At 39.9% G+C, this 14,057-nt stretch overlaps 1 protein-coding gene across 1 annotated transcript in view; it reads right to left on the reverse strand.

Annotated features, from left to right (window-relative positions):
- The window catches only part of ANO4 (anoctamin 4), a 454,222-nt gene that overhangs the window by 59,343 nt on the left and 380,822 nt on the right, over window positions 1-14,057 (reverse strand). The window contains exons 18-23 of the mRNA XM_060165661.1: window positions 12,463-12,603; window positions 9,755-9,919; window positions 4,307-4,343; window positions 2,093-2,204; window positions 1,077-1,134; window positions 839-936 (exon numbers count right to left, since the gene is read on the reverse strand). Coding sequence (XP_060021644.1) covers window positions 839-936; window positions 1,077-1,134; window positions 2,093-2,204; window positions 4,307-4,343; window positions 9,755-9,919; window positions 12,463-12,603 — 611 coding nt within the window. The remainder of the gene's footprint in view (window positions 1-838; window positions 937-1,076; window positions 1,135-2,092; window positions 2,205-4,306; window positions 4,344-9,754; window positions 9,920-12,462; window positions 12,604-14,057) is intronic.

The raw sequence follows: 14,057 nt of genomic DNA on the forward strand, positions 1-14,057 counted from the left end.
GGTTCTGACGGGGAGCTAAGAGATGACTTATCGAAGTGAACCGAGTTCCAGTTAATTGTTCTGGCTGAGTGGTCTTCCCTGAAACCTGGAATTCTCTATGGAGACACTTGAGCTGACCTGGAAACCTGTAGGTGTAGAATTAAAGAAGAAATAGAAGTGCTGCCGATTTATGTCCCTTTAAAACTTAACTGACCAGAACTGAGCAGACACAGCCAAATTCAAGGTCATCCTTACAAAGGTGATGCAAGTTTTTGCCCGTTGCCATCCACATAAACTGTTATCATCAGATAATGATGTTTTTACTGGTTAGGATAGGCTTACTTAGAAATACTCCAGTTTCTTTTCTGAATCATTTTTTTAGGTCTTCTTTCCATAAGTTCCTTTCCTGTACAGTTGAATTTAAGGAAGTTTAAAGAAATTACCATTTCTGATTTATTGCAGGGGTTGGGGAGTAAAGACCTCGTTAATGTGTCATCATCATATAAAGCAGCTTGGAAGCAGGTATCCAATTATTTAGGGGCCCACAGAGACTTCTTAAAGAATATTCACTTTTGCTTATGCAATTTGTGCTAAATCTTCCAAAAGAGCCAATGTTTATTATTTTCATGATTTGTCTTTGAATATCTAAGCATAAAGACTTAGCTCCAGGTACACACACACACACACACACACACACACACACACACACACACACACACACACACACACACACACACACACACACACACACACACACACACGCTTAACTGCTGAGTCTGCATTGCTTATCTTACTTGCCACACCTAGAAAAGCCAATGAGACATGCTGCCTCTCAAGTATAGATATCTAAGGTACTTACGGGTAGCCAAGTTCCATGAAATTATTCCAGGTCTGCTTTAGCACCATTATAATACCCATTTGCATACAGAGATCAATAAGGCATCCACTAGGGTGGCACTGCGAGGTAAGCAAACACAGAAATTCAAGAATCAATGGTCAGGACGAAAGGCTGTCTGGTTTCTAATCTGCACAAAGTTGCCCTAAGCCTGTTTAACGCCAAGTCTGTAGGAAACAAGGAATGATGGGAGAATACAGACCTCTTCTAGTCTCCACCTGTTTATCAGCCTCAAGTAGGCACCTGGGTGTCCTGTGAATCTTCAACACACACAGAAAAACAAACCATTAGCATCCTGTAGCCTTCAGTGAATATTATATTCAGATTAGCACATCCTCCAGGGAAAATTACCGGTGCAGTAAGGAACAGGTGTCAGGGAATTAGGAAAACTCTCTGGAACTGGCATAACGGCAGCTTCTGGCATTCTCTGGGGGGTATTTCTCTCCTGGCCCTTCTGTCTGGCTCCTGAACACAGAGGCCAGTCCTCGATGCCTGCTGTGACTTTTAACATTTTCTGCTGAATATCAAGGGGCTGTGGTGTAAGCAGCAGGTTGGGTTTAAACACATCAGATCTTTTTGAATATCAGCAATGCCGTGTTTTTTATTTTTTAAAACGAAACTATTTGACTAGCATTCCATACTGAAGTAGCTGGAAACTGCGGACAGGCTGCTCATCCATTTCACTAAAACCCAATACTCGGCTCTCCCCTGGTTCTCGTCTCCTCAGACACGCTTCCTGGTGTAATGAAGTTCATGGTACCTGGACGTTCCACATCCTCAGAACTGCTGGATTCAGAAGCTACCCAGTCTCCTTCGGCATCCTACGTCAGCCCCCTCTCCTGTCTGAATGTCCTTCCCTCCTCTGTGAGGTCAGGGATCTGGGACATGCTGCCTGCTGTCCTCCCCCTGATGCCACCTGCTCTTATAGGTGTGAGATCCAGAGGCCCGATTCAGGTACAGATGGAGCCTGCAAGTTTTACATTCACACTTCACGTGTGCAAACTATTTTCTTCTACTCACCTTAACAAGAAAAGGTACAAGGGACTTTGATGGAGACCATTCCCCAGAATGGGAAGGGAAAGGAAAGGAGGAGACTGTTCTCTTCTTTATACACTTTATAAAAATCACCCTAAAGGCTGGCCTCTCTGTCACCCTGGTCAGTGACCTCTGTGCGCTCTGTCCCTGGCCAGGGGAGGTGTGGAGAGAATGGGTTCTTACCTTCCGAGGAAGAATGCGATGTAAAACGTGGAGCTGTTCAGATTGACAAACTGAAAAAGAAACATTTTCAGGGTGAAGCTGTTCTCCCACTCGGACTCAGTGCGAGGCTGTTCTGTGGATACAAGGGGAGCAGAGTTTGAGAGGCTGCATCTAACTCCTCAACTCCCTCTGTCCAGCTCCCCAGACGCACGGGGTGGGAGCAGAGGCTTCCTAAGGAGGCTGCAGGAGAGCCCAGCTTGCCTACAGATGACATGCGACAGAATGGACCATCCATGGGTTCCTCAAGCTCCCAGACCAGCCCCAGCGAGGCTTTGGTGGGAAGTGATTACTAACTTGTCCGAGGGCAGGGAATATCGTTTGTTCCGCTGTTCCAGGATGCCCGGAGAGCCTGGAGTAGAGACAGCCAGGCTGAAGGGGCCGCACTCCCGGCCCTGGCTCCTTGCAGGAGCCTCTCCTTTTGCTCTTAGTTTCCACCTGTGGGGTGGGGCCTGTGTGGCATCAGGTCCCCTCCCATCTCCTAATAACTCCTTGGTCTCGACTTCTATTTCTGGTGTGATGTGAGGTGCTACTGGGAGAGAGGGAGTCAGACCCCCCATCTCAGAATGAGCATCTGACCCCGTTACCTGTCACCCTCATCCATCATCATTTTCATTCTCAAGGACAAGTACCGAAGAGGTGACCTCATCTTTAGAGCTTTTATTGTATAGCAGCATCTTTGTCTTACAATTTCCTGACCTCAGTCAGGCACCAATTTTCATCTTCTTGTATTTCAATTTCCATACAGCAAATGCTCTTTGGACATGGTGATGCAAACCAAAAATACGGATCAATCCTCCAACCTGAAATCTCATGTCAAATGTGCTTATCCTTCCCCGGAAGTTGCATCCTCACCTCAAACAACGTCAAAGAAAATGCATTTAATGCAATAGCACTCTCTGTTTCCACATTCCCTGAGCTTCTAATTGCTCATTTACCATTTTACCCCATCAATTCCTTTCCCACAAATTATAGCTCAAAATGCTTCCCAGGAGTATATCTGAGAAGGGAGGGGAGAAAGAATGAGAATCGGATTTCAAATGGTTTAAATGTCAATTTCAGAACAAGGCCATACTGCTGTTGAGGGAAGAAATGACAAAGGATGCTTCAAGGGCTTTAGCTTTACTTCACTTCTGCTAATGAACTCTTGGTTACACAGGAAGGTCTCCTACCTCATCAGCCAGCTGGGTGGGTTCCCAGGTGGCCCAACCAAAGATTGACCATGGCTGATATCTCCACAGGCATCTTTTCCAGCCTGGAGCAAGGTGCCCCCTGGACACAGTCATTCAATGGGCAGTTACCTCTTCTGTGGACATAAACTTCTATATTTTTGGGCAAAGAGTGGCGGTGATGGAAGATTTCAATGAATTCAAAGGAGATATGCCAAGTGCCTAGCTCTGTATCTGGTACATAGAAGGGCTCAAAAAGATGAGATGCCAGATGTATCTGGCATCTTTTATTATAATGATGATTATAAATAAAAACACTTTTGTGATTTTTTTCTCCCTTTGTCAAGCTACATATGGGAGTGTGCTAAAACAGGTTTTGTGTGGGAGCATGTAATTTTCTCAAACTGCATAGAGTAAAATGACTAATATCTCATTAATGAAATTGGGACAATTCCCCTATCTTGAAAATGTAGTAAATGTACAGCTCATAGCTGGTTACCAGATTGTTCTGGTGCCTTACAGAGTCAGAGAAACGTTCCTAGGGATGACTTGTCCAGATGAATGTCATTTCCACAGATGTCAGTAATGGTTAGCCTGTCTACATAAAAGACTCCCAGTCTTCAAAGCAACTAATTTTGCTGTGATTTTATATGCCATTAAAACTTGCTGTGTTTTTATTTAAATAAAAATTGTAGGCAACAGCAAATGAACGCTTTTCTAAATGATTATAGGTACTTCATACACATGTACTTTTGTAAGAGAAAACCTACTTTAAATTATATTAGCTCATGAAAGATAATGTCTAAATGCTTTAAAGCTTTAGGTAGGAAAGATTCTCTCAATTCCTAGACATATCTAACATGTCCTGTTGAGGGCAAAGAACAAATTGTTGTATGCAATTCAAAATAAAGGGAATATTTGTTTTCAGCAGTGTTTCAGAAATGAATCTTTGAGAAGGTATTTTTCAGACCACAATACTGTACTGTGAAATAAAGAGGGTTCCACTTACCTAAGTTTGTCAGAAGCAGTGCAACTTTTTCATAGAGCTGTAAAATAAATTGAATACATTTAACAAACTGTAGATGTTCTAAAATCTGTAATTATGAAGTAAATAGGTAAGTCATAAATGAAAAGAATTTCATTAACCATCCACTGTGCAAACAATGAAAACATCATCAACAATTGTGTCCTTTCAGGACAAGAAAGAATTGTACAAGGTCCCATTTTAATATTTTAAAAGTCTCACTTCTTGTTTTGGGGTGAATAATTCTGTAACAACAGGCCAGCTGCCACTAATTATCAGCTTGCTAAGGGATGCTGGGCAAGTCACAACATTCCTGGGCCTCCTCAATGTAAAATCTCTAAGACTGCTTCTGATAAGGGTCTGTAATCCTATTGTTTTTATGGGCTGATTTTCTAGATTATAGCATTCCTAAACACCAAAGTGATCAAACATTATTGGGAACCGCCAAACTATGGTAATCTGCTTTTCTGTTAGTGAATTAGATGCATCCCTAACTCACCCAGCCATCTGGTAAATGGAGGGTCCTAATAGGATGGAAGGGGTGTGTGTCCCTGTGCTTGTGTGTGTGTATGGAAGTACAGGGGGTACAGTTAAGGGCAAATCCAGCTCTAGGAGATTCCCTAGGGAGGGTATAAATTGAAAAAGAAAAGAGCAAGTGCTTTCTCTAAAATGAAAGATGATAAATGAAAACGAAAAAGAAAACTAGTCAAATGGATTTGAACAATATAAAAATTAAGATCACATTTAGACTAAAGTAGTGAAATTTCACTGGTTAAAATTCCCCAGGCTGGAATAACAGCTTTACCAGCCAGCAAGCTATAGGTCTTGGGCATGTTACCTCACCTCTTCTTTAGACCATCGTTTTCCTTACATGTGGTTGAGAATGGGTATTGGACACACTCATCTTGAGGTCCTTCCTAACTTTTGCATTCTCTTACCCCAGATTTCTTCTAACTACAGAAATAGTCTAAATACTCAGATTGTATGACTCTGAACTTTCAGCAAAGACTGTGGTTTGTTATATTAAGTTATAAATAATTCATATGGCCACAGTATCAAATTTTGTATATAGAAATCTCAGACTCTTGGAGTCCAATGTTAAAACAGACCAGTATAATTTTCAGTAAGAAATCTTGTGTTACAGATCAGTCATACATCTCAATTTTATCATAAAAATAAAATACTGGTAAACAACATATTAGGACAGATATTCTAATCAAAATTATTTTAATATTACAAAGGCATGGTATTATTAAAGTTACTTACATAATTATCAAGGAAAATTAAATTCAACTGGTGAGACAACCTTTCTCAAAAATATAATTTTTGATTACCTAGTTCATCCTTTAATCTTTCATGTTGATGTACATTTGTTAAAGTGCCTCGCTTTGCACACTTGCCTCAAAGGCCTTGAGAGCTGGTGATATGCCATCATTATTTTTGTTTGGAAACTGAAAAAATTGGAATTTAAAAAAGGAACAGCACAGGAGTTGAAATATAATTATTATTAACCTTTTGAAAAGTAAGGTAAAGTGTATGAGGACACTGGGATTCATGGCATCTGTGAACATTTTATCTGGATGATACAATGAGATGGAGAGTGAGACTTTGAGCAGGATGCAACAGAAAAGAGCACATAAACAAAGGGACTGGGAGCCAGCAAGAGAGCTTCACATGAGTGGTTTCTGGAAAAGGCCTGATTTCTCATTAGCCAGTTGAGACAGAAAGCACAGATAGTTTGTTCTGATAAGAGTAGTAGAAGATCTAAGTTTCCAAACTGGATGCCACAAATGGTTACTGTCAGAATCTTTAACTAACAGCAAGCTTTCTGATCCTAAGGATATGTCCAAAAGAAGCTATGAGCACTTCTAATTTTATCTTGTCCACCTGATCAATATATGTGGGTTTGTTCTGATGCAAGCCATATTTTCTGGTTTAGTTCTTTTGGAACAAGTCATTGTGGTTTTCACTGTTTACAGGTTATAATGAAATGTCAGATTCATTTTGGTATGGCTGAATAAAAAGGATGGTAATGACTTTTAATGTCTTCCTTTATTGGCATATATAGCTTGAGACCACTATATTGAGATGTTCTTTGGTCACTAGTGAAGCGGAATAAAATTGAAAGAGCATGACAAGGAGGAGTGAGGAAATCTGTCTATTCACTCTGTCTTTGAAATATTTATTTTTCAAGACATGGAATAAAATGAAAACCCCGTAACTAGTCACTAAGAGGCATAACAGTTTGTTAGGATCCATAATACTTTTGTAAAATAATATGAGCTTTATTTTTTTTTTAAATACACATAAAAGTAAACACACATTGTCAAATCCAGAAAAGGCATTCCTTATAGATCTTCTTCAGTTAGGGTTGGAAGAAAGTCAGAAATAGGGTATATGATCTATAATAATTATTTGAAAGAGGCTTTAATGAACATAAATTAAATACCAATCTAGCTCTCAAGATTTTTATATTCAGTTAATGAAAAAGTATTCATGATAAATGTCCAAATGATTTTTTTTTTGCAAGACCGGTATGGCCAAAATTTTAAGTAATTGAAAACAATTTATATAGCTATAAAAACTATATTATTGAGTCATAAAAATGTCTTAAATTGGGTTATTTCAGCAGTCATTAATAGTTTAGTTCTGAAGTGGTCAAAGCTATGTTATAGTCATTAGTCTGTCATTTGTCCTTTATTCAATATTTGCTTTTTAAGGACTTAAAATTTTTAAAAATATATTTTGATGAAGAGCTATCGCAGCTATATTACACATTTGGTTGCCTTCATAATGGAACCTGCAAAGCTTCAGGGCATAAGACAGGAGTGTAAAGGTGTGTGCTGGATGAGGATGTCCTCAGAGATGGCCAAGGAGGGTAAGGCAATTGGTCACTGCACAAAAGGGTCCTGGATGACGCTGGCTTTAGAGTGTGTATGCTTTTTCTTTCTTTCCCCTTGCTATGGCTTGTCATTTTCTGACCTTGTCAGTATTCTTGCCTTAGTAAACTTCTGTTATTTTAGTTTGATGTTGGCTGAGAAATCAGAACACCAAATGTGTTCATATTGTATCTAAAAATAAAGAAAGAAAGAAAAGAAAAGAAACCTTAAGGGCATTCCTAAGAATGACACATGTCAGCTTTAGTGTGTGGGCTTGGTCATCCATTTTGGTGACTCAGAAACCCTTTGTTAAATAAAACATGTAAAACGCCTACCTGTCTAGCTCCTAGCACACAGTAGGTGGTTTGTAGTGGCCCTAATTATATACTATTTCATCTCCCCTCCTGCTTTGTTTTTAGTTTATTTCTTCTTTTCTTGGCTGTGTTCCACTAAGCAGAGGTTTTTGGATAAGTGATTTTCAGTTAAATGAAGTGACAACACTGGCTCCTGGTCAAAATGTACCAGCAAGCATGTGTTTATAGAGCCACTGCATATATGCAGAAATTTATTTCTTAAGATGTATAAATTAAATTTTAATAAGACATTGGAGAAGAGAGATGATAAAATACAGTAAGCTTTAATTCACTGCCTCCTACCTGGACGCAGAATCTTTCACTGCTCAGGCTGTTTGGTTAATTTCACTATGAATCACTCCCCTTCACAACGAATATTCATTCCACAATTAACTTTGAGACTAGCTGAACCGGGGACAGGGGGAGTGCAAGGGAGTGACAAACAGCCACTTTCAATCTCCACTTGACCAAGCAGTTACACAGTCATCATGGCAAAATGATCTGCAGGTGCTTTTTTTCCCCCTACTTTCTGGGTTTTTAAACTTTTTTTCTAAAATAATAAAGAAGTTCCTGTATCTTTAATAATAATAATAAATTTCCTATATTTCATTATCTCGGTGATTTCAGCACAATGGCCCAGATTTAAGTTACAGTATAAATAAGGGTGAGGGGAACTATAATTGAACACTTACTCCATGCCTAACACTATACATGGCACTCTACATACGTTATTTATTCCCTCCTACAAACCTCAAGTCTAACAATGTCAGCCACTGCCTTTTGTTCTGCAAATAGTAACAACAATTTACTGAGAGCCTACTATAAGCCAGAGCCTGTTTCTGTTGCCAGAGTTTGGAAACTTAGATCTTCTACTACTCTTATCAGGAAAGACAAAAGTTTCTGCCCTCTTGGGGCTACATTCCAGTGGAGAAGATAAATAACAAAATAAATTTTAAAAATAGCCTATTAGATGGCGATTAACGCCATAGAACAAAATAAAGCAGGCGAGGAGCTAGGAAATGGTCAGACGGCAGGAGTGGGTTGCAAATTTAAATTGAGTGACGAGGGAAGCCTTATACTGGAAAGGTAACAGTTGAACAAAGACCTGAAGGAGGTGCAGGAGTAAACTCTGCAGACCCCATGGGAAAGAATGTTCCAGGCAGAGAGAAGAGCAAGTCAAAAGTCCTAGGGTGAGAGCTTGCCTGGCACATTGAAAAGAAAAGGGAAGGCCAGCGAGAAGCAGGAAAGTCAAGGTGAGGAGGGAGGAGACAAAGTCAGAGACCTCGCTGGGGCCAGATGAGGGAGACCCTGGGTCTCCATGTGAAGACAGAACTTTTATTCTGAGCGAGAGGAAAGCCACTGGATACAGTGAACAGAGGCTGACTTACATGGATGAAGCTTGCTTGCTCTAGCTGCTATGATGAGCCTGGATTGAGGGAAGCAGACGTGGAAGCTGGGAGACCAGCTCGGAAAGCACTGCAGTAATCCAGGTGGGATATGCTGGGGACCTGGACCAAGGTGGGGACTGGGGATGTGTGAAAAGTGCTCAAATTCTGGATACATTTCGATGCTGAGAGAAGCAGAGGAGTTTCAGCCTAGGCGACTACAATCGGGGCTGCAGGAGGAGCTCATTCTGGAGGGAAGATGGGGAGTTGGGGGTTGTGTGTGTTCAGTGAGGATGTTTGGGGTTCAAGGGAGACAGCTGGGCTGAAATATACATTTGAAAAAAACCTGAAATCAACACAAGCTACAAGTACCACCCTGAAATACTCCTTGCTGGGTTACTGCAAGAAATGCTTTGGATACTAATTTCCCATCGTTCAGAAGCAAAAGGAAACAGGAGCCAACACTACTGAGCTATGTCACAGAGTCTGAGCTGGGCCTTTAAAATATACTTTTTCTCTAAATTTCCCCAAGAAGTATACAGTGTTATCTTACTGGATAAATAAGGGAACTGAGGTTCAGAGAGGGTAAGTGCCTTGCCCAGTCTTACAATGTAGAAAATCCTGGAGGCCAGATTAGACTCAAGCCTTCTGTATCCCCAGATGAGTACACCTCATGCCAGGCACTTTGCAGCCAGGCCATAAGTGCCACATAATAGACCAGCCTCTCTAAGGCCAGGTCCCTTTAGAAACAGAAGAAAACTCACCTGTAGCACACACATTTTATCCATTTGACTAGTTACCTTGCAGCTCACTTACCACGTTCAGCAGCATGATGATGCAGAAATTGATGCACACGGCAGTCCCTGTGGTTGCAACCTGAGAATTATTCCTGATTAACGCCCACTTGAAGGCAGCGAAAGTGCTGACGGTCACCACCCTGTAAATGACGATCCCAAACACGGCGGCGATCACCACGCAGATCTGCCAGGAAGACAGAGGACACCCAGTTAACACTGTGATGGAATGTTGGAGGAAGGGGCTCCCGCCATCTGGAAAATCCTCGGATGAGGAAACGAGATAAAGCGGCAGTGGTCCTGACTCAAGACACCACAACAAAATGCACACTTTTCATGTGGTTGATGCTTTCTCTTGTCTGTTTGTATGTTCTTTGTTATCCAAATAGAAAAGCCACAGAACTTGAGAGCTGATAAACCGTTAGGCTATGGGGTAACACTTTATTAAACAGAATATCAGATTGAGCAAATGAACAAATATTTATTGTGGAAATCTTATCGTGTCACTCTTCTGTTTAAAACTATTTATTGGCTTCCTTTTAGGATAAAAGCAAGGCCCTTATGGTGGCCTGGAGGAGTCTCTCCAGCACCACTGAGTGTTCTTCCCCTCCCTCTGGAGACTCTAGACCTTTCCTTATTGTTTCCAATGGGCTAAGCATCCTTAATCTTCAAGACCATTTCCTTTGCCCAAACTGCTGATCCACCCATTCCCCTGCCAAACACACACACACACACACACACACACACACCCTCACGCAGTCTAGTTAATACCTAACTCATTCTTCACATCTCAGCTCAAGAACTACTTCATAATTAATGCTTTTCATGAATGCCCACTCCTCCCCCCAGGTTTTTTTTTTGTTATAGGGTACTCTTCATAATTAATGCTTTTCATGAATGCCCACTCCTCCCCCCAGGCTTTTTTTTTGTTATGGGGTACTCTTATTTCAGTAGACAACTTATAATTTCTAACAATTTGTTAGATTATTGCTAGTCTCTCCCACTTAGATGGTAAGCTCCGTCTGGGTAAGGATGGTAACTGTCATTTCTGCAGCAACTTAGCATCACGCCAAGTGCTCAGTTATTTGTTGCTGAAGAAGCCTGTGAGAGGTGCATACTCTTATCTATCAGATATATACACAGACTGAACTGAAGCATCTTCCTCTGAACATTTCATGGTGTTTGAGAAGAATATGGCATATCTTCTCTATGAATAATGGGAATTTGAGATTCCAAAAAGTTTTGTGGCTTTCATTAGATGACTTGCTTAATATGTCTTTGAACAGAGACCTTAGCTTACATAGTTGTCAAAAACTGGATCTTAAAGCTGGGCCTCAGGACAGCCTCTGCCAACTTAGAGATTCCTTTCTTTATAGAAACTTTTTCTGTGTTTCTCACAGACTCTATTTCTGGCTCACTATGAGTGACATGCTCTAAAAGCTCAGGTATGAGCCCTAGCTGAACTGGCTAAAGTAGTAGTAGTAGTAATAATAATAGAAAACAAAGAAACAAAAATCGCCCGTGTCTGAATCCTGGAGCTGCTGATAGGGAGACAGGTGAGAACTACACTGAATTATAGACAAGGGTGGCAATGTGGTAGAATGGAAAGTTCACTGGACTCAGAAGTTAGGTCTGAGTCCTGGTTCAGCTATGAGCTAGCAGTGTGACCTTGGGCACGTAGCTTGTTCTTTCCATGGCTTCTACCTCTATGATCTACCCCATCTGTAGAACAAGGAGAACTTAATTTATGTCCTTAGGTCTTGTCGTGAGAAACAAACCCCAAACAATAAATGTGGATGCACTTATAGAAGGCAAGGCCCGACACAATTGCTATCAAAGCAGCATCTGTAGAAGGGCATGGATCTGAGTCCTGATCTGAGCCGAGGGACACTGGGCTCAGTTCCTTTCTGGCTACGGGGGGTAGACTGTCTGAATTTTCTATTGTCTTGTCCTTCCCAGTCTAACCAACTAGGATATATACTTACAAACACTTGCTATTTGAAAAGAGGAAAGGAGGATCTTAACCATCCTTTCCTGTCTAAAATGACATTTCTGACATATTTGCATATGTTTTGTTCAGTAATTGACAGGGTCAAAGTTGATCATAAAACGACTTCTTTTTAGGAAAAGCTAACGATCCAGCTTCAAATTAGTGTTTTGCAAACTTGTATAATCATTAGTGAAATAAATGTTTGGGAGTTATAGCTGGCTATATACAGTCTATTAAAAAATAGACTGTAATAAAGCAAAAAAAATCAGAGTTCCTTGCATATTGTAAAGATGAACATTGTTTCAATTACCATATTCGGTTTTACACATCTATTTGCGTAGTATATACTAGGTTATGACAACGTTTGTATTTATTACTGTACGGGCATTGTAAAAAAATGTTTGAAAAACACTGCTGTAGGTATTAATACTATCTCATAGTTTTAGTTCCTTTCATTATGACATAGAGAGACAAATGCAAAGAACAGCAGATTAGAGGATCTGAGCTCTTGTCTATTTCTTGGCTAATCTGGGCAAGCTCTTTACCCTTCTGGAGTCTCAGTTGCCCCACCTGTAAAATGCAGACAGCAATGCCATCCCTGACCACCATGTAGAATGGTTGTGAGGACTAAATAACAGAACGTGCAAAAATATATCCAAACACTTGATATGATTATTGTTGTTACCATGCTACAGGTTTGTACTTTATGAAAGAAAGAGTTTTGTAAAAAAGTTTCAGACCATAAAGAATATTCCAGATGCAGAAACAATAAGTCGGCTGCATTTATCTGCAAATGCTTGATACGGTTCTGGTTTTCCCGAAATGGGATTCATCCGCTCTTTCTTGGAATACTTGGCTTCAAACTGGGGCCGTATTTCTTCCTAAAGAACAAGCAGACACATTTTTATGTACTGAAGAACTGTTCAGACAATAAGAAAAAAATCATTTTACCCCACAGGAAAACCGAGTCAACAAATGCCACAGTCAATGACATGGACTTGGAAACCGGCCACTTAAAGAAAATCTGCAGAATGGTGATCTAGACTTTTTATCATCAAGGCTATGTAATTTAGACTAATAGTTAAGTGTCTCTATTATCTTTTTAAACTATACTTGAAGAAAGAAACTGAGAATGAGAAAAGGGACCAACTTGTCCTGTCCCTAGTGGTTTGAAACAACTAATAAGCTTTTACTTTTATTACCGGGGAGTGATGTGGACACCAGGACAAAGAAAGCTTCTGAACAGCAAAATGTTCAGAATTCGCTTTGTGAGTTATAATATAATTCTTAGTTTTCTACAATTTTTAAATTTTTCGATTTAGGCAGTTAAAAACATGGTGCATCTATTTTTTAATAAGCTCCTATAGATGTCATTCACCCTTAACCATAGGTTTGAAACGTATTCTTTTTGTTGTTGTTGTTGAGGATTTTTGCATCTATATTCATCAGGGATACTGGTCTGTAATTTTCTTTCTTTGTAGTACCTTTGGTTTTGGTATCAGGGTGATGGTGGCCTCATAGAATGAGTTTGGGAGTGTTCCTTCCTCAATTTTTTGGAAGAGTTGAAGAAGGATGGGTGTTAGCTCTTCTCTAAATGAGTTCACCTGTGAAGCCATCTGGTCCTGGACTTTTGTTTGTTGGAAGATTTTTAATCAGTTTCAATTTCATTACTTGTGATTGGTCTGTTCATATTTTCTATTTCTTCCTGGTTCAGTCTTGGAAGCTTATACCTTTCTAAGAATTTGTCTGTTTCTTCCAGGTTGTCCACTTTATTGACATAGAGTTGCCTGTAGTAGTCTCTTAGGATGCTTTGTATTTCTGTGGTGTCTGTTGTAACTTCTCCTTTTTCATTTCTAATTTTATCGATTTGAATCCTCTCCCTCTTTTTCTTGATGAGTCTAGCTAATGGTTTATCAATTTTGTTTATCTTCTCAAAGAACCAGCTTTTAGTTTTATTGATCCTTGCTATTGTTTTCTTCGTTTCTATTTCATTTATTTCTGCTCTGATCTTTATGATTTCTTTCCTTCTGCTAACTTTGGGTTTTGTTTGTTCTTCTTTCTCTAGTTCCTTTAGGTGTAAGGTTAGATTGTTTGAGATTTTTCTTGTTTCTTGAGGTAGGCTTTTATAGCTATAAACTTCCCTCTTAGAACTGCTTTTGCTACATCCCATAGGTTTTGGATCATTGTGTTTTCGTTGTAATTTGTCTCTAGGTATTTTTTGATTTCATCTTTGATTCTTTAGTGATCTCTCGGTTATTTAGCAATGTATTGTTTAGCCTCCATGTGTTTGTGTTTTTTACGTTTTTTTTTTTTTTCCCTGTAGCTGATTTCAATT

The sequence above is a fragment of the Lagenorhynchus albirostris genome, chromosome 11, assembly GCF_949774975.1.
Source record: "Lagenorhynchus albirostris chromosome 11, mLagAlb1.1, whole genome shotgun sequence".
NCBI lineage: Eukaryota > Metazoa > Chordata > Mammalia > Artiodactyla > Delphinidae > Lagenorhynchus > Lagenorhynchus albirostris.